This window comes from Oxyura jamaicensis, chromosome 8 (assembly GCF_011077185.1).
Source record: "Oxyura jamaicensis isolate SHBP4307 breed ruddy duck chromosome 8, BPBGC_Ojam_1.0, whole genome shotgun sequence".
Taxonomy (NCBI): domain Eukaryota; kingdom Metazoa; phylum Chordata; class Aves; order Anseriformes; family Anatidae; genus Oxyura; species Oxyura jamaicensis.
This window is the reverse complement of record NC_048900.1, coordinates 6930356-6949816: the sequence shown is the minus strand read 5'-3', so window position 1 is coordinate 6949816 and position 19461 is coordinate 6930356. Positions and strand designations below refer to the sequence as shown.

Below are 19461 nucleotides of genomic sequence, written 5' to 3'. Positions count from 1 at the left end.
TATATATATATGTATATATATGTATATATGTATAAATATATATATGTATATATATGTGTATATATATATATATATACACATACACCAGCATGAAGGAAAGAATATATAAATGAACTTCGTTCAAGCATAATGATCCCCCTGGGTAAACTTTCAAGTAAGACAATGGCATGGACTGGAGATGGTACCATCCCAAGGAAAAAGAACTAGAGAGAAGCCCAGGGATTATTACGGCATCACCATGTCCTTGTGTAGGAGAAATTATTGTAAAACGTTAACTGTATCTACTTTCCTTTTTTTTTCTATTCAGTATTCACATATCATCTGGCCCATGCTGTCAATCTGTCCATATCTGAGCTGTATCTTTTGTGGCCCATGACTTAAACAATTACTTGAGACAGTACAAGAGACCACAGAAAATCACCAAGTTTTAACTGTCTAGTACTTGGGTAGAGACTTAAGAGAAGTCAACAAAAACAAAACAACAACAACAAAAAATTAGTATATATTCATTTACAGAAAGGCAATGCTAACACTGCATACCCTGAGCCAGAGTTGAAACTTCTGACAAGAAAATGCAGACTCCTTGAAATAAACAATTATGAGAACAGAGGTTCAAAGGCTTTTGCTTTTTCACTGTTTTCTTGTACTCCTAGCAATGACGCTAGTACCATTTAGGGAAATAAATCTCGACCAGCTAACTGAAACAAAAAATGATTCATAAAATGGAATCAACATTTTATTTTCCAATTTCCAGTTTGATTTTCTAAACTGGTTTAGTTATGATTGCATATGTGGGAAAATGTGAATTTAAAAAGATATTACTTAAAAAACATTTTCCATTTGATTTTGTACCTTTTAAATTATACTCTCTATACCGTAGAATACATTCACTTCTTCATTTCACAGCTTATAGCTCACTAACTTTGTGTGAAGTTTCCAAATGCTAGGTTCCACCTATGTTATTTTGTTTTTTAAACTTTGGACGACCTGATCAAGTGGATGGGATTTCACTCTGCAAAGAGATCACAGTTCTACTTCCTTAGTGTCACAAAACACCACCTTCCATTGCATGCATATTGTTAACCCTGCACTTCATAACAATAATGAGAAGGCAGTTATGTAAATATTGAGTATGTGCTCTAAGCAATTGTCCACAACCTGGCAATATACAGCTTGTCTGACTTGAAAAGTAAGCACACAGTGCAATCTAAGCAAGAATGGCTCCTGAAGCCAAGCACCCCCTTGCAAGCATGGCCAGGTGAGATGTGGTTCACAAGCTGCCAGTACATGGCCCAAAAGCAAACTTTATCTCAGTTCTAATGCAGTTTTATTGCAGCCTCTTGACCTCCTAACTGCAGTGAGCAAACGGACTCCAAATACTGACATCACCTATCTGAGTAATGGATGCTCAATGCCTAAAATCTGTTTACAGAGCAGCATAAGTTACACCGTAATGGCAGTAAAGAAGCAAATCTCTGTTTAACTTAACTGCACTTTAATCAAGAAAAAAAAAAAAAAAAATTACGTGCCATTATGTGCCAGATCATAGCACAAGACACAGAGGGCAGGAGAAGGCACTGAAAATCTTTAACAGAAGGACTGAGGTACTCTGAGTATAACAAAGGTATTCTGCAGAAGGTAAAGATGACTCTGTACCACTCCATGATTCTTCTGTGTGGGCAAGTTCTCTCCCCTATGAATATGCCCACATAAGGGCAGCCTTGTGAAGGATGTCCATCCAAACCTGCCATGTGCAACTTGGTGGATTTGTTCAAATCACAGAACCCCCATTTATTAAGGACACTTTTACTCTACTTTCAAGATTGACCATAAAATAGTACTTGTGCTTTGTCATCCATGTTGTGATCTAACACTTCGATAGCAAATATGGTACATTAAAAAGCAATTTAGCAGATAGAGCATATAAATATTTAACAGGAAACTATTCAATAATGCTGTAATAATCAGAAATGGATTCAGTACACACTCTTCTATACGGGTTAACTTTGAAGCTAACTAGTGTAAGAAGTGTTAAAGCAACTGTCAGTGAATACAACTGAGGGAAACAGCACAAGGAATACCACTTTATTTTTCTTTTTAACATAGAGGGTATATTTTTCAATGCTCCTCCTCAGATGATAGACAAATGTTCAATTTATTTATTTATTTATGAGTAACATACTTGCTAGAGTTAGTATTCATCTACACAGTCAGGAGATCACTATTTTCTGCACTGCAGAAATAATTAGATGTAAAAAAAAAAAAAAAGGAGTGTTTTTGAAAATGTTAACTATCTAGAAAAAAAATCAGCAGCACAAATCTCAAGATTTTAAATATTTTGCATAGAATTTATCAAGCATTATAAACATGCAGATAACATACAATTAACATAGTGACATTTCATCACTTCTTGAAATCGAAATATTATTTTACTGGATTAAAACAACATATATTCATTTAATATACTGACGTAACTATTCATACTTATACGTGTCCCAGCAGTGATTTGTTAAAGGCTAAAACCTTTCCAAAAATGAGTGGAAACACTGAAACAGTAAAAAGATGACTTCTAAAATTTATAGGATATCATAAGGACATCAACATGTTGAACAGCTCTCGGAGAAAAAGAATCAATGAGTACACGCAAATCAGAACTGTACCTCCACAAAAGCCTCCTGCTGTGATTTCTTCTTCAAAAACATCGGAGAATCCCCTTCCTGCATTTAATTTTGATAGTCGACCATCAATAAACTGCAAAAAAAGTCACAGTTTGTTGGCCCTTCTATTTCTTTAGAGCATTTTAAGTTTAAGTGTATATGTTACAATGGATGTTTGTATGTTCAAGACAACATATGGCTTCAGGGTAATATATTGCTTTTAGATGGATTTTGCAGCTACAAGCATCAGAAATATCTGAATATCAGACAAAAATATTACTGGCACTTCCTTTCAGAGTTTCTGCACTTTTTATGCATATTGAGTAAATTATATGTATTGTGCAAAATTTACTAATGAATTTGTAACATTTTATAGCCAAGAAACTTTCAAACCAGTTTGTTCAGAAGTACTTTTGATGGCTTTCAAGTTTTTTTTGCTTTTCTCATTGCATAAAAATATTTTATTTCCTTACAAATGCTAGCTCTGCATAATCATAATCAATAAAAAACAGCTGAGAAATCCTTGATCCTAAGGTTACTCCTTATCATAAACAGAAAGCTATAAACAGACCTCCTTTTCTGTGTACACATCAATGGGTCCAAAGTAAAACTTGTTGAAGTGCACAGAACAGTTCCAGAACAGCTAGAAATATTTCACCCCGTGCGGTTCAAAGACACAATAGGCTACGATGTCTAATCAATTCCCATTAAAAGTTCAATATATATGTTTTACATTAGAAGTGACCCTATAAGGACAGTTAAGTGAGGGGAAATTGGAGCAAAATAGTCTATACTGAAACACCAGAGGATTGCTGTGGCTTGGTTTCAGAAATGGTGGTAGCAGCGCCTTGATTTTGATTGCCAGCCTGTAAGCTAACTTGAAGGACCTTTCACTCCTGTGTATGGGAGCATGACACACGAAATGTCAAAACAAAGTGAGGCATGATGCCAAGGCAGACACCTAAGATTCTCTCCACCCAACTGAGCACAGTTCAGGGTTTCCTCTATTGTATTTTTTAAGTTCTAACACAACTGTTTGCCTTTTTTTAACCAGTAACAGTGATTTAGTTGCATCTACAGGTGCATATTGCAATAGTCATGCTTATGCACAGGTTGCAACTGCATGAGTATGTGGATTTACATCCACATCATGTGCGTATATGAAGACTGAAATTATTCAGATATGCCAGAGAGAGTCAAAATAAGATAACTAATGATTAAACCTCTCAGAAGAAATGCAAACATTCTTTTCAAGAATTAACAGGGTTCAAAGAATTACAAGCATATTTGTTAAGGTTTAAAATCCTTTCAAGAAGCAATCTCTCCTTTTTTATTTTGAAAAGGCTAACTCAAGTCTGAGAGATAAGTGAGAAAGGACTTTTCCAATTATACACAGTTCATCTTGTAGCAAGAAATATGAGTTATTCACTGGTACTAAACAGTACATAGGAACTGACCAAAATTAATTATTTGGTTATGTCATATATTACTACAGATTATCCAAACAATGTCAGTGACAATCTGATGCTTGTCAATGAGCAGACTAGTGACATGAAACAAATTACATTCTAGGAATACAAAAATTCCAGCAGCAATAATAAGGCAAGCACAAAGATAACCAGTCTTTTCTCTTTCTTGTCTAAATTCCTTTTTTTTTTTCCTCTTCATTTTCCTCCAAGTTGGCTTTTTTCCAAATATGCTGGGTTCATGGTCATACACTACAGGATCACTGGATTATTTCACAGTAAGAAGAGAGATAAGAGCATCTCTAGCTACTGCTGAGGGAAAGAGAGAAAAGAAGAAGAGAAAAGAAGGAGAGAAAGCCTTGGAACAGAAAGGTGTTACCTCTTTGGGAATGTTATGAATTCATTCCATACTATAAACTAACATAAGATTTATGGATACTCAACATTTGGTAAAATTCTATCAACAGCAGGCTGAGATACTGACTGAATTTTGGTTTTTAGAGGATTAATCCAATTGAGTATTTAATGTAAATACTGGCAAACAGATCTGCTACCAAAAATATACTTGAATTATTTAAAGAAAGCGATAGTGCTACTAGCTGTATCAGTAATTATTACTTTTCAGCAAATTACAGTTATGAGTTTCATTTTAATCACTACATGAAATGAACAACAGCACTTGAAGTCATACATACACTGTATGGCTTTCTCTTCCTATTTTTCAAAGCCATACATCCCTGGAAAATCAGGGCCTGTTAGTTCAAGTAATTCATTCTCTTATTTTTAGATCCAGAGACCCCCTGCTTAACTACCACTTTAGTGAAAAAATAGTAACTCCATGCTACTCTTGGTTTCTAGCTGACTACAGACAGAACCACCTTACTTAAATAATTTTGAATTCTGAAAATAAAATCTAGACCATATCCAATTAAGAACATCTTGTTGCATAGCTGCTAAAAAGCGGGAGCGATGGAAGAGAGATGATGTTTTGTGAGCTAAACTCAATCCTTTATGTAGGCAACAGTAAAAGTTGCAAGTAAATTCACCAGTTATTAAGGACAAGAATTTGGCAGAAGCAATGAAAACATCTTACTTTCCACACAATAGCAGCTCAACACATTCGGAAAAAGAGAGCTCTCTCATGAAGCTTGCAAATGAAAATTGAAATTACTAGTGTTAATAATTTGCAAAGGCTTCTGATTCTTCACGTCCTAATCATGTAATCATTATTTATTTTTCTAGATAGCATTCCCTGGCATCTTAGAAACAAGTGCCAAAAACTGTTGCGGATTATTTTATTAATACAATTATATTGTTTAATGAAATAGTTTAACATCAGTTTTCACTGTATTTCTAAGAATTAACTAATATTATCCCTGGACATTCAAAATAAGTATTTGACACGTGGGATGCTGATATTAATTGCTTATATTTGAAGTTTGATATAAAGATCATCTACCATCAATGTTTCCCTAATTAAAGCGAAGCCTTCCTAAAGCTCAGAATCAGATAATAAATGTACAGCATACGTACTAGTGTAAGTACCAAAGACGGTGGGTGGAGGGAGAAGATATAAGTATACAGAATGTTAAATCAGGAACTAAGAATATTTATTCTACAAAAAATAGTTATTTATATGAAAAAATAGAGTTTTATTATTATTATTATTTTAATGAAATTAAATGAATTATTGAAATTACTATTATTTTTAATGAAATCTTTCTAGGGCAGAAGACAGCTTAAAAAACGACCAGGAAAATAGGATAAAAAAGAAATTCAGATGTCCCTATAGTTTTGATTCATATCAGGGTATTTATTATAAATGACTTCTCTGGATTCCTGGCATATGTATGTTTTGTATAAACACTTTGGTGTGTTCAGTTTCAGAGCAATGAAACAGTCCTTTTCAGCTTCCAACAATGCAAACGCATCGACATCATTTAAAAGACATCTCTGTAAATTATGAGTCAGAGAATGGTTTGAGAAAAAGATCTCATTTAAGCTTCATAGAAGAGGCTAGGCATGCTCCCCTGCCAAAATACTCTGCTGCAATTCAGTAAAAACTATGATGCTGGAAAAGGAAACAAATATAAAAGGGCTAATGAGAATGAGACACAGAACTGGACACTTTAACAACTTAGAAATAAAACTCAAGTTAAAAAATAACACACCTCTGTCATATGATTATAAAGATACCAACCAAGACAAAAAATATTAATAAATCTATTAAGGTAAAAGAAGCGCAGTAGAAGCAACAGTACCATTACTTAAAAAACAGATTGTGATAAGTGCTGGTTTGTCAGTTTGCTCTTAACAGTTTGATTAGGCTTTCAAACAGATTTGGAAGTGGAAAAATGGTAAATGGGAAAATGGAATGATATACCACATCGGTTATCAAAACACAGGTTCTCACAGATTCTTTGACAATTAATTTTCTAGATAAAGGAAATGCACGTTATCTGTATGAAAGAAAAGCTTTGTGCCTCTACCCTAAAATATTAGTTAAGATCAATTAAAAGCTAAATACTTGAACAGTACCTGAACTTTAAGTCAGATGAAGACTTTCTCAAAAAGAAGATAACAGCTTATAATAAAAGGAAAGCATCAGACTGGAAGCATCAGTATTTAAGGACAAGTGTTGGACTGATCCTATTTACAGGTCAGTTAATGATTTTCATACAAAAGACTGGTATGTGCTAACGTATGGACATCCTTGATAGAAAGCGCATCAAAATAATAGTAGAAGGTAAAAACGGATGATGTTGAAGGTGAAAATAACCTGAATGGGAAGAACACACAAAGTAATTCCAGTAATTCCACAGTTTATTCTCACAGTGATTTCCTAGTATTTTGGTGAATAGATACTCCCAACATCCAAAATGAAAAAAGAGTGGTTAAATAAGAAGCACCAACAAGTTTTAAGGTGGGGAGGTGGAGGGTGTGTGAAAATTGGGGAGGGGAGATGAAAAACCTACAAAGTAAAAAAGAGGACAGAGGAAAAAAAAATTATAAAATGGCATAAAAGTGTATTTAAAATACCAATTTTCTGCTTCTAAGAAGTATTTCCTAGCGAAACAATTACTCATTTTCAAGAACAGAATAAAATACAGTTTATTCTGTTGAACAAAACCTTGAAAACAGCTCGTTTGTCACTGGGAAGAGCTGGAAAAGATGCAGCTGGGCTGAGCATTAGCTGAAGAAGTAGGAGTAACATTTCACAACAAACTAGAGAAATGAAAAATGTTTACTACCAAACCACCACATCATCAAAATTGTTAGTATTTCCTAATCCTCTGTAATATATTATTTCCTTTAGTGGGAATAAAATTAAAAACAAGCTGTAACCAAACTATAAACTGATTCTTTTTAATTGAACACACTAAAATGTAATGGGTAAGTTCAGAGCCATACTGACAAGTCCATTTATTTCAGTGGAGTTAAACCTCTTTGTTACAGCTGAAGATAGTGCTACAGTAGTTTGACAATGATTTGCAAACTTCCCTTGTAAGCAGCTTTCTGTTAAGCAAGTTTCATGCTAGCTTGCAGTCCTAAGATATGCAAAGTGTAAACACAGTTTACTACTACTTCTCATTTCAGTCATATGTACTAGATATTAGAAAAAGTTTCAGATTTTTCACGGTAAATGTAAAGGAGCCCACTTCTATGATCTGTATTTCTTTAACTTTTAAACAAGTAGAAAAAGCATTTTCACAGGACTTCTACAAAGTATTATCCTAACATAAATCTTTACTTTAGACATCAGCCTCTGATTAACACCAAATGTTTTTTGAAAATTAGAAGATTCTATATACTATGAATTTCCCTTATCTATTATGGTAGTATATCTTCTTCAAAGAAGTCCACCAGATTACTTAAGCACAAACTCCCATGCCTCAGTCATTGCAGATACTTGCACGTAAATAACTACTTTGAGTCTTTCAGCTTTCCCTCAATTTTTCACAAACCTAATAATAGGTTTCTTAATACCTTTTTGATGCAATGAGGTCATGTAATGAAAAGGATGAAAAAGATTTACAGAATAAAATTAAAGAAAACAATTTCAAAGACTGTGATAAGACTATTACTGAGCTGTGCAAGGCATTCAACAACTTGTTCTCTGTTAGTTCAAAATCTATATTAACAGATTAGCTAGAATATTCTTCAGGCTGCCCCTGTGGCTCAGGTTTGTAACATTCTCTGTGTGCATACTTAAAAAGTCCTAGCAATGAAAACTACTATTACAGTATGAATCCAGTTTTTAAATAAAACGCCACTGAAGTCCAATTTAAGCAAGCACTGTGTTGTTTAGGTTTTTTGGTCATGATCCAAGAGAGATGAAAATGAAGTTCCCCCATCAAGCTGGGAGATCCATGATTTTTCTTGTTTAGATGAGTTGCTGACTGGCACTGCAGAGATGTTGCACTGGCTCTGCACCCTGGAGTTATTTTTTCTTTTCTTTTATTTTTTTTTCCCAACTCTTTTTCATTATCACTGAAGTTTTAAAAATAGAATAACAGACAGATGACTGGCTGTACACAGATACTTATATTTTATCTCAGAGTTTCATAAACTGACAGAAAGGAAAACATATTTAAATATGGATATGTTTCAAAAGAAACTAATTAAATATAGGTCATTCACCCTCTCATACCTGTTTAAACAGTTGAAGATTAACAGCAGTTTCCAGGAACTGTTTAGTAGTACTGGAACGATGCTTCACAAAACTATTCTCACAGAAAGTTATAGGCTCTCCCTAAAACAATTCAAATGGAAAAAGTTAGTTAGTAACTACAGTATATAAAAATGTTAATTTATTTAACATTCTCCATTATAAATTTATCAGTAGCAAATACATACAAAAAAATCCCTTTCGAGCAATCTTGATAAACATGCATCAAATATAAACACGGACAATAACAACAAAATTTTCATACATTTTAAATAGTTCTCAAAATACATGCTGCTGTTGAACCTCTGGTTTATGAAGCTTTAATGTCAGTCTACAAAAAACACTTCGCAAGGAAAAAGTAAGTGGTTTACACATGGTTCATGTTACCTTTATAGCACTCTTCATTAAACATTAAGGAAGTGGTTCAAAGTTTAAGGGATAGCAGGTCCTCTACTTCAAATAATTCAATATGCATTACTCTCATTCAGTGGCACACAAAATAATCAATACTAAAAAAAAAATCTAATTCAATCAAAAACAGGAATCTGTCAAATTATTTTTGAATTCTACCACAACCTGAGAATATTGACAAATACGCTACTGATTTAACAAGAAATTATTGAAATAAACATATATTTTGACATATTTTTTCCACAATACCAAAAACTACAAACTTTTTGGAACATTGCTATGGAGAAAGTCTGAACAGATCAGATTAACATTTATTACAATAATATATTTGCCCAACATGGCAAAAGCACACAGCTTATAGTTTATCAAAAACCCACATCAAAACATTTGGATGATGCAAAAAGGAAACAAGATGAACAATGAACAAAAAAATGAACAAGATGAAACAATTGAAAATTAAGTCTTTGTTGAAAATCTTACTACTGAAAAAAACACTCATTTAAAAAAAATAAAGATTTATAAATCATCACATTGGATTCTATGTTATCCATTAGTTTCTTTTATAATTTGTTGTATTCAGCATGCACAGACCACTGGAAATTACTGATGGGCATTCTCTCAAATTGTTATTCCTGTCATTACTTTGTGATAAATATTTGAAGCTTTTAGATTTAACTGAATAAATAATACGTACATTAAAAAGTTTGTGTAGTTCATGACAGACATGAACTGATTCCATTATAAAGCCAGAAGGCCTCCCATCCAAGTATACAAAACAGAGTCATCAGGTTAGAAACAATTACCAAAGGTCTTTAAGACGGAAAAATGTAATCCAACTAAATTCCACATCTAAATCTATCTCTAGGATATTTTACTACCCAAAAACTAAACACCCACAACTGAGTAAGACACCTCAGCCACTCAAAAGAAAGATCAAAGACACCTCCTATATTGCTCTTCATGCTAATAAAACAGGAGTCCTGTTGGACTCCAACTGGTAGCCACTTTGAAGACAAATTTATTCGTGCCCATTGACCACCATTGCTTTCCACTCTATCCCCTGGTTAACTTTAACTGCACATGCTACATCATGCGTTCTCCTGTCTTTCTGGCTTACTGTGCCTTTCCATGCTTCTAGAAATTCACTAAGTATTTTCTGCATGTGACCTATGTGAGTTTGGTGGGATAGCTCTAAATCACTTTCCACTGCTTTTTACACCTTGCATTGTGTTTTTAATTGGTTCAAGTAAGATCCAATGAAATGTCAAAGCAAAACCACTGTCATGTCATTTTAAAATCCTATTCTGATATCATCAAAAGCTTTACTCTTTCTAATTTTTCATGGGCATCTCCATGTATCAAAAATTTGATTTCAGCTATCTTACCACAATACTAAATTCAAAGTACCTAAAAAGAAAATAGAAGTCTAATCCTACTCAGCAAAGCACCTAAGTTCCTGCTTAACTTGTTTTTAAGTTTTATGGTCTGACTTCTTCATGGAATCCCTGGTTTTAGAAAATAATTCTCCAAGGAAGAGTTAAAAGCTATGCATTTACGTAACACAATCCTTCCCCTTTTGCAGGGTTGCTGGAATGCTGTGACATGCAAAACCATCTCAATACAGTATATGGATCAAGTCTCTGGGACAAGCACACAAGTTTTTCCACTTACTGCTTATCCAGAGATAACTGGTGAACACTGTACACATGCAGGACATGCTGCATCTGCCAAAGAGCTTGAAATGTTTGTGGTACTTTAAATAGCACTGCCTTCCTGACCCACTTTGCATTAGCTGATCTTGAGCTCCTAAGGCCTCTTGTCTTAAGAAGATGACCTCAAGCTACTTAGCAAATTCAAAGTGCATCAAAACAAATGAAACAGTCTCCAGTGAAATATGGTGGTACAAGATGTGGTGTTCCTGAGGGCAGACTCTCTTCTCAGTTCAGTTGTTCTTCCAAAAAATTTCAAGACAGCAAATGAAAAAAAAAAATCCATATTTACATATTTCTTTACACAACAAACAATTTCTGAAAATACAGAGGCTATGTGGGAGTGCAAAACCGACTAGATGATGGTTCACAACACACTATTATGAAACTTTAAATTTAGGACCAAAGAGTAAAAATAGTATCATTATCAAGATACACTCCTTAGAATAATAAAAAGCAAGCAAAGTCTCCACTGCCACTTTCCCAAATGTCTAGGGAAAGATGAAAGACAGAAGAGGTTATCTCCCAGTAAAAGAGCAAACAGACTATTGCTCTCCCTTTCACAACAGCCTAGGAAGAAAGCACAATCAGTTCTACTTGATGGCACCTCTCCTGCCTGAGCCATGTAGCAGAATGCCAGGAAATGGTAGTTCAACACACATTTTTAGTGCATGGCTGTATTATTTTCCCAAATACTTTTCTTTATTACTGGGTGCTTAAGATATTTAATAAGTACATATGCATCAGTACATCTGTTGCCTTATCAGTAAAGTTCAGAAACAGAATAACCAAAGCTATTCTGTAACTGAAAATATATTGAGATATATAAAGGGTTCACGTCCCAAAGCCATCCGTGTTATTTTAACCTACTGATAGAAAGTTAGCTTTAAAAAATTGAATGAGCTTAAAAGCTTCCACCTATTCAGCACATGAAAATAAGAAAAAACATCGAAACCTGTAGAAATTCCAGACTGTTTTCTGGGTATCTGCTGTAACTACTGAAATTCCATTAAATAACACGGATAACTTCTCTCTCTTTAATTTGCTCCATACTCTAAGCAACAAAATTGCTTTCCAAGTAAAACTTTAACAAATCTTCAAGATTATTACTGTAAACATTAGGGATTTTGAAGTGTTATTTTAAAATGAAAATATTTATTCAAATACACAAAAATAGGTTTAGGACATAAAGCTTGTAACATTCTTGTTTCTGCAAATACAGCTGGATACCTTTAGAAACACTGAGTTTTGGAGGAATCCTCCACTGATATTTAACTACTACACCATCAAATGGCCCTTTCTGTATTGATCTACAATGTACTTTCAAAACAAGTTCGATCAAAACCCAGTAGGGACTCTATACTGAAAAGTAGATAGCTAATACTCAGACCAAACAATCCATGCCCAAACAAGATATCCGTCCTTTTAACAACAGTTGCTATAGAATTTTCCTCCCCTTTCATAGCTTGCCACACGCAGCAGGCATTTTTCACTCTAAGCTACATTCACAGTTTAAGCAAGCTATTTATGCGGACCTCAATGGAACAGGAACACAGAGAGCTAAAACTGTGCGGTATTTTTAAAAGAAAAAGTAATCTTGATTAGAAGGTATGCTTAACTTTAAAAAGGAGAGTGCACATTTTAATTATTTCAGAAAATATTCATATCTTTCTAGCATGAAATGACTTGCATTAACTATTTGTACTATTGCTATAATTAGTACAGTTTCATATGGTAGTTCTTGCTTATTACAAAAAAAGAGCATAAGGTAGGTATAACTTCCTTTGTATTGCATCATTTATCAAAAAAAAAGCTTTAATCACCATGACTTATTTACACTAATATTCTTATTTTTACATGGAAATTCCTCTGTTTGAAAGCAAGGAAGTAAAAAGATGAAATTTCAGCTGTTGGCCTGAAATACAAAGATAAACGTCCAGGGAATAACAGAGTATGACTTAAATACTCATTCTACTTAGAAAGGTCCCATTTAAAATTGCAAACAAATTACTCCAAAATTTGCACATTTCTTGCTATCATCAATTCTGATGAGCCGATACTTTCTGCAGTCACAATTAAACCCTACTAACACTGCTAATAACTTGTATATTCAATAACAGACCAATACGGTCCTTAATACAAATTTGGCTTTTAACACAAAGTTCTTATGGAAGTGACAATGAAGAGGCATAACAGATATTATACGGAATGGCTCTGTATTTAAACTCAAACTATGTTCTGGCATTTTAATACTCTTTCTTCTGTTTCTGCACCCTACTGTACTTTTTATGCCTAACTCTTGCAGAATAGACAAACTAATCATGTTCACTTCAAGACACCTGTCCTCAAAAGGTTTCATTCTGAAAATTACAAGCAATCATTGCGTACATATTTCCAGGCATTCAGGTACATTCTGAATCTTAAAATATCTTTTTTTTTCTATAATATAAAATTTAATTACATTATTTTGCTTTCTTGCTTATCTAATACAAAGCTGGATCTATTGGAGCATTGATGTCATTAGTTTAAAAAGTGTCCGTACTGGCCCAAAGCACTCCAGTTAGCATTCAATTAAAGTGAGGTCTGACAGGTTGTGCTATCTCCAAGGTGGAAGCTTACCCATCCCCCTGGTGTGCTGATCAGACTATGAACTCCTGCTGCCAAGAATTCCAAACCATGCCATTAGCCTTTGCTCTTCGTTTCTTAATTTCTGATGATGGATGTTACAACTATCATAACTTAAACCAAAGTTATCCCAGTTTATTTCTTTTGGTTCAACATCAGTAACATCAAGAGCTTTCATGAATTTTTCTCCAAAAGAGGAAGTGATTTTTTTTTCCAATGGCTATTTTTTGCTAGCTAATTCTTGAAGAAAATTCAGTTCCTCAAAAGTAGAAAATAACATTGCTTCTTATATTCTACAGTCTTTCAATAGATATGTCTTAAAGAATAAGATTTATTTGAAATAAATTCGAAACGTATTTGTCTTGTCATGATGGATTTTATTTTATAATCAGACCTGCATTTCCTCCTGGTGTTTGCTTTGTTCATCTTCCCAATGTTGTTAAAATTAATCTCTATTTTGATGAATACTTTTACACTCATTATTATTTTTCTTCTCCTTCCCCAATCTCTCACCTACCCTTCCATCTCTAGCCATAGATTGTCAGTGGAATATTGCCTGTTAAAGAATTTCTACACCACACGGTGCTTTATTATCTGACCATATGGTATATATTTAATAGAAAAAAAAAAAATCTAGCCTTTTCTGTCACCTGCAAGGTTTCCACAAGTTCATTTGTAAGGCCAACTTTCATTAGCCATCATAATGTTGCTAAAATTGTTGCTAAAAGTCTTACGAGGAGCGGCTGAGGGAGCTGGGCTTGTTCAGCCTGGAGAAAAGGAGGCTCAGGGGCGACCTTATCGCTCTCTACAGGTACCTCAAGGGAGGCTGTAGCGAGGTGGGGGTTGGTCTGTTCTCCCACGTGCCTGGTGACGGGACGAGGGGGAATGGGCTTAAGTTGCGCCAGGGGAGTTTTAGGTTGGATCTTAGGAAGAACTTCTTTACCGAAAGGGTTGTTAGACATTGGAACGGGCTGCCCAGGGAAGTGGTGGAGTCACCACCCTTGGAGGTCTTTAAAAGCCGTTTAGATGTAGAGCTTAGGGATATGGTTTAGTGGGGACTGTTAGTGTTAGGTCAGAGGTTGGACTTGATGATCTTGAGGTCTCTTCCAACCTAGAAATTCTGTGATTCTGTGAAAATGTTTGACTGTCATGGCATTCATCTGATACAAACAAAAGTGCCTGAAAACTACCTACAAAGAATGAGTAAAGTAAAAAAAAGCTAAGAAAAAAAACAACACACACAATATTGCCCATACATTGGATTGACAAAATGACACAAGCCGCACAATTATAAACTTTGTATTTAACTCCCACCTCTGCCTGCAATTATGAAACATGCAATATGATAATAATAAATCATAATGATAAATTCCCAAATGCTGGACTACTTAAGGGAAACAGGAGCAACAAAAAGTTCAAGGCTAAGCTGTGACTACCCAAGCTAAATATAATTTTGATTTGTATATGCATCTATACAGTATAAGGAGCACTTCTGACACAATACTCTGATCATTGCAATGTCTCAGCAGGGACAGACTCGAGATCAGAACTCTTCGTGATCACTGACATTGCAAATCACGCTATGGCTCCTACTGCAGCTGCTAGCTAGGCTAATACAACAACATACTCATATTCCACTGGGAAAATTTTCTTCTGAATACACGGATTATTTTTCAGCCATTCATCAAATGGCAGTGACGTCAAAGATGAAAATCTGTTTAATTTTCATTTTCTTTTCCCTATCAAAATCTTGTAATGGTGATGAGATAGTAAAACAGGCTATAAAAACAATTTTTCCAGTCATCCTCCTCTATCATGCATGAACTAGATTCCTTCTGTATTAAAGTAAACCAGAAAATGAGCTTCAGCTAGTGTAGGTATTCAGCAGTCAACACTAAAATAAGACCCACAATAATGCTAGGAATGGACAGTGTGTGGATGCCAGGTCCTTAGCACCAACTGTACCGATTTACTCTACAGATCCACTATTATTATGCAGTAGTTTCTAATGTAAAATGCAACTTCTTATAAAAATATTTTTGGCACTTATATCAAATTTGATTTCTCTTTTTTAATTCAGTATCGTGATTAAATTGTACAAAACAACTATTTCTGCTTTTCTTGGAAACTTTTACTGCATTTATTACCATGTATTACATTAAAAAAATATTATCACCTATATGTATTGTGTGTCATAATTCCTGCCTGTATTAGTCAAATTTTCCATATGGTCTTTTGGAGTCCCATGAACTCCTTTCAAGACCCCTGAAGCTTCCCATTTTCCCTTTCACCAATCACATTATTTTCAATAATTGCTAGACGTTTGTTCAAGACATATTGCTATACCAAGGAGAATCTGTCCTATGCTGAAAACAAACAGTTGCACAGAATGAGTGTTCAGTGTGATGAACAGCGTTTGGAGCGAAGAGAAGTGTTGGATGAGTACAGACACTATCAAAGCTGTTCTTTACTCAAAGTGAATATTAATGACAGTTGTTTCATGTTTCAAGTTAAAATCATACAGAACACTCTGTTGCAAGGAAAATAGTTCACATAAACATATTTTTTAGCTTACAAGCAAGCAAAAACTATCCAAACACAGTTTTATTTTTCATTAGAATGTTTGCGATCCTAAAAATGGTACCCCAAAACCTCTTAGGTCTTGATTTTGAAATTATGACAAGTTTATTTATAGCAAAAGTATTTCAAAACTCTATAAAAAATATTCTCATTCAGGTATACCCCTTACATAGTTTCTATGTGAATGCTATTTCACACAGTTTCTACGTGAATGCTCCAGAAAGAATGTAAATAAAGTCCATAAGTTTGATTTAGATTTTCCATATTAGATCTAGCATCATGGACTCCAAGACAAAAGATAGTATTTTCCTTGCAATACCAATTCACATGTCCTAAGATTCCTGACAAAGTCCCAATACAGCCAAACGGGATCAGATTTTTTGAACCTCCTTGCCGAACAACCAAGAGACAATTCCTCTTAGTGTCTACTAATCTGGAGTTTTCCTATCACAACAAAAATTCTGTAAAATACTATTAGTTAACACAATGTGAACACAGCTCAAAATAACTTAGACTTTTTTTTTTTTTTTTTTTTTAATAAATATACACAGTCTTTGTCTTTGGACAAGTTGATGCCAATCCAAGATATGATGGTATTTACCAGCAGACAGTATTCTGAAATAACATATTTATTAAAAATAAACAAACAAACAAACAAACCTCCATTAGGCCACAACAGTTTCATAAATACCTTCTCTTATATGTAATTAGTGAAGCCAAAAAAAATGCAAAAGAATAATGCAGAAAGAAAGACTGTAAAGACCACTTTGACAAATGTTTGCTAGCTGAAATGATATATGGTGCACTACTTCCAACACAATGCAAATGTACATCTTTCAAATATGGCAGCAGAAACTAAAATAAAATGGAAAGCAGAGCTGAATTCAAGAGGTGCTAACCAGAAAACTAAAGAACTTGCATTCAGTTCAACAAACTTACTGTAATATAACGCACTGGCTCCAGCCTTTTTCTGATCAGAACAGTGGTTAAGGCTATCAGCCAGACTGACATAATTCTGTTTGCACACATTGAACATAGACTAAGATACCTTTTGATGTAACTGCTTGTAGTGTGAACTGCCATGAGTTGACACTGACCAGTGTCTTCACCTATAGACTAAGGGACCAATTATATAACCCCTTCCAGAGCAGTGTCAGGTAACGCCAGTATAGAATAAACTACAACTGTTTTGTTGAAATGGTTGATTTTAATGAAACTCATACTGTGTTGTACTCATGATTTTGAAAACAGATACAGTTGTTTCAATATACTACTATGCAAACCGATTTTCCACATTAAAAGAAAACTATAATAATTGTCAAATACACATACTTGGACTAAACCCTTAAATACTACTTCATTTCTACATGGGTTACCTTTTTATCTCAATAGTTTTCTAATGTTTGTTAGTGGCATAGACAACTAGGGTGTAAAATGCTCATGTCAAAAAAAGACCACCTCTAAGAGAACCACTTGAGTAGAAAGAAGACCCTGCCATGCTGTATTTCCTCCAGAAATATATCTCATCTGATAATAATGACCATTCTATCCATTTCCATCAAGGAACACTGCACAGTTCCCTGCCCAAGGGATTCAGCCAACAGCATTTCCATGCATTTTTATCAAATAAAATTGCTATCAGTAGTTTGCAAATATCATACAAAACTAATTTGAAATTAACCTCCAAGTTGTTTCTGATGAATTATTTTATCATCTAGTAGGCTCAGTATGTGCCACCCTCAAAAACCAGAAAGGATGAGAGCCCTAACACATTAACCTACTGAGTACCAGCAAAACCTCAGACATACAAGCTCTGGTGGGATGGATTGGGTTTTCATTTCTCCTGTCTTCTCAGTGGAATCAAGATAAGTGTATCAAAGTAGAGATGTGTGTTTGACTCATCATATCTGGCTTCTGCTAGTAAATAATAACAACAACAAAAAAAACCTTCTGGCCTCAAACACAGCAAATTCTCTGTATGAAGTACAGAGAAAATTGAGTCTCTGTAAGGCACAACCTCTTCAGTTCTTCAGCACATTAAACAAGGTAAACTGTAAGTATTTTCATTAATACAATCCAATTTTATACTAAATAAATTCTAGAAGTGATACAAATAAAAAATAGTTGACTTTGGACAGCTATTCATTTTTCAGTACAACTCACCATCAGGAGGTTGTAGTGTCTTCTAAATTGCCAGCACATCTTTTGCTCAAGGTTAAGATTTAAAACATTTTCAGATTGGGATAATACATCATATTTTTCCTGCAAAAGAATGAGCCTGCGCTCTTGTAAATTAAGGAAAATAGTAGTCGTCTTACTGGTTTGTATCTTAGTGCATCTCTGTAGGATCCAAACAGTGCTGCCTGTGCCCGAAGAAAGGCCTTGGCTACTCCATCACCCGTAGCTGTAGACTGCTTTTTCAGTTTATTTTTCAAGGCCGAGACCTGCATGACAGAGTGGAACAGTTAAATTAACACCTCAGAAATTGGTACAGCGAGGTATGAACCCAATCAGCAGGCAAACCATGGTGTCTACAGGTCAGCCAAAAATTCATCCTCCTCCTTGATAGCTTATCTTTTTAACTGCAAAGAGCACCTGCTGGTCTGTTAATTGAAATGAAGGCAGGGGATGATGGTAGAGTGCTAATGCAAATTGGTTTATGCTCTCTTTTTTTCCCAAGGCCTCTTGACATAAATAAGCTTAATTATTTTACAGTAAACTGCATGTGAGCCACTTTTCTGCAGATCTTTCTCTGATCATAAAATTTACCTTCTCATTTTGAATAAAGACAGTTGGATATTTTTTATTTATATTAAGAAGGATAATTTTTAAGTATTCCTTAATGCTAACTTACAATTCTGTTTTGGGGATTTTTTTTTTTTAAATATCAAATTACTATCTTACATGATTTCTCAAGCACCATGGGAGTAGCTGCTACTGCTGTCAAACAGTTGAGAAAAGTTTGTGTAAATTCAGTGGTACATTATTGTTAGAATTGTCCTTGAAGATAAAACATATGAAAGGGAAAAGAAAAAAAAAAAAAATGTGTTCTTATACAAAAACTAAAACTAAAAGCTAAAACAAAATATTAAAAAAGCTGTTCTTATTTTAGTGCGTGACATGTTTTTGGAAGGAGGTCTCTATTTTCCTTTTCTAGGCATAGATGGCTATTACTCGGAGGTTCTGGAGAAAGATCTTATAATTCTGAAATTATTAGAGGACTTTATTTAAAAGATATGTGGAATTACACTCAGTTATAGTTTTATTCAACTAATTAGCAAGATGAGGGGTATCTGGAGAAATAAGCCAACTCCAATTATGTTGAATATAAGTTTCTACCTCCC

General features: G+C 34.3%; 1 protein-coding gene across 2 annotated transcripts in view; it reads right to left on the bottom strand.

Annotated features, from left to right (window-relative positions):
* DENND1B (DENN domain containing 1B) overlaps positions 1-19461 on the bottom strand; it is a 161217-nt gene that overhangs the window by 29248 nt on the left and 112508 nt on the right. For both annotated transcript variants that reach the window (XM_035333579.1, XM_035333580.1), the window contains 3 exons: positions 18436-18561; positions 8775-8876; positions 2661-2751 (listed from right to left, as the gene is read on the bottom strand). In XM_035333579.1, coding sequence (XP_035189470.1) covers positions 2661-2751; positions 8775-8876; positions 18436-18561 — 319 coding nt within the window. The remainder of the gene's footprint in view (positions 1-2660; positions 2752-8774; positions 8877-18435; positions 18562-19461) is intronic.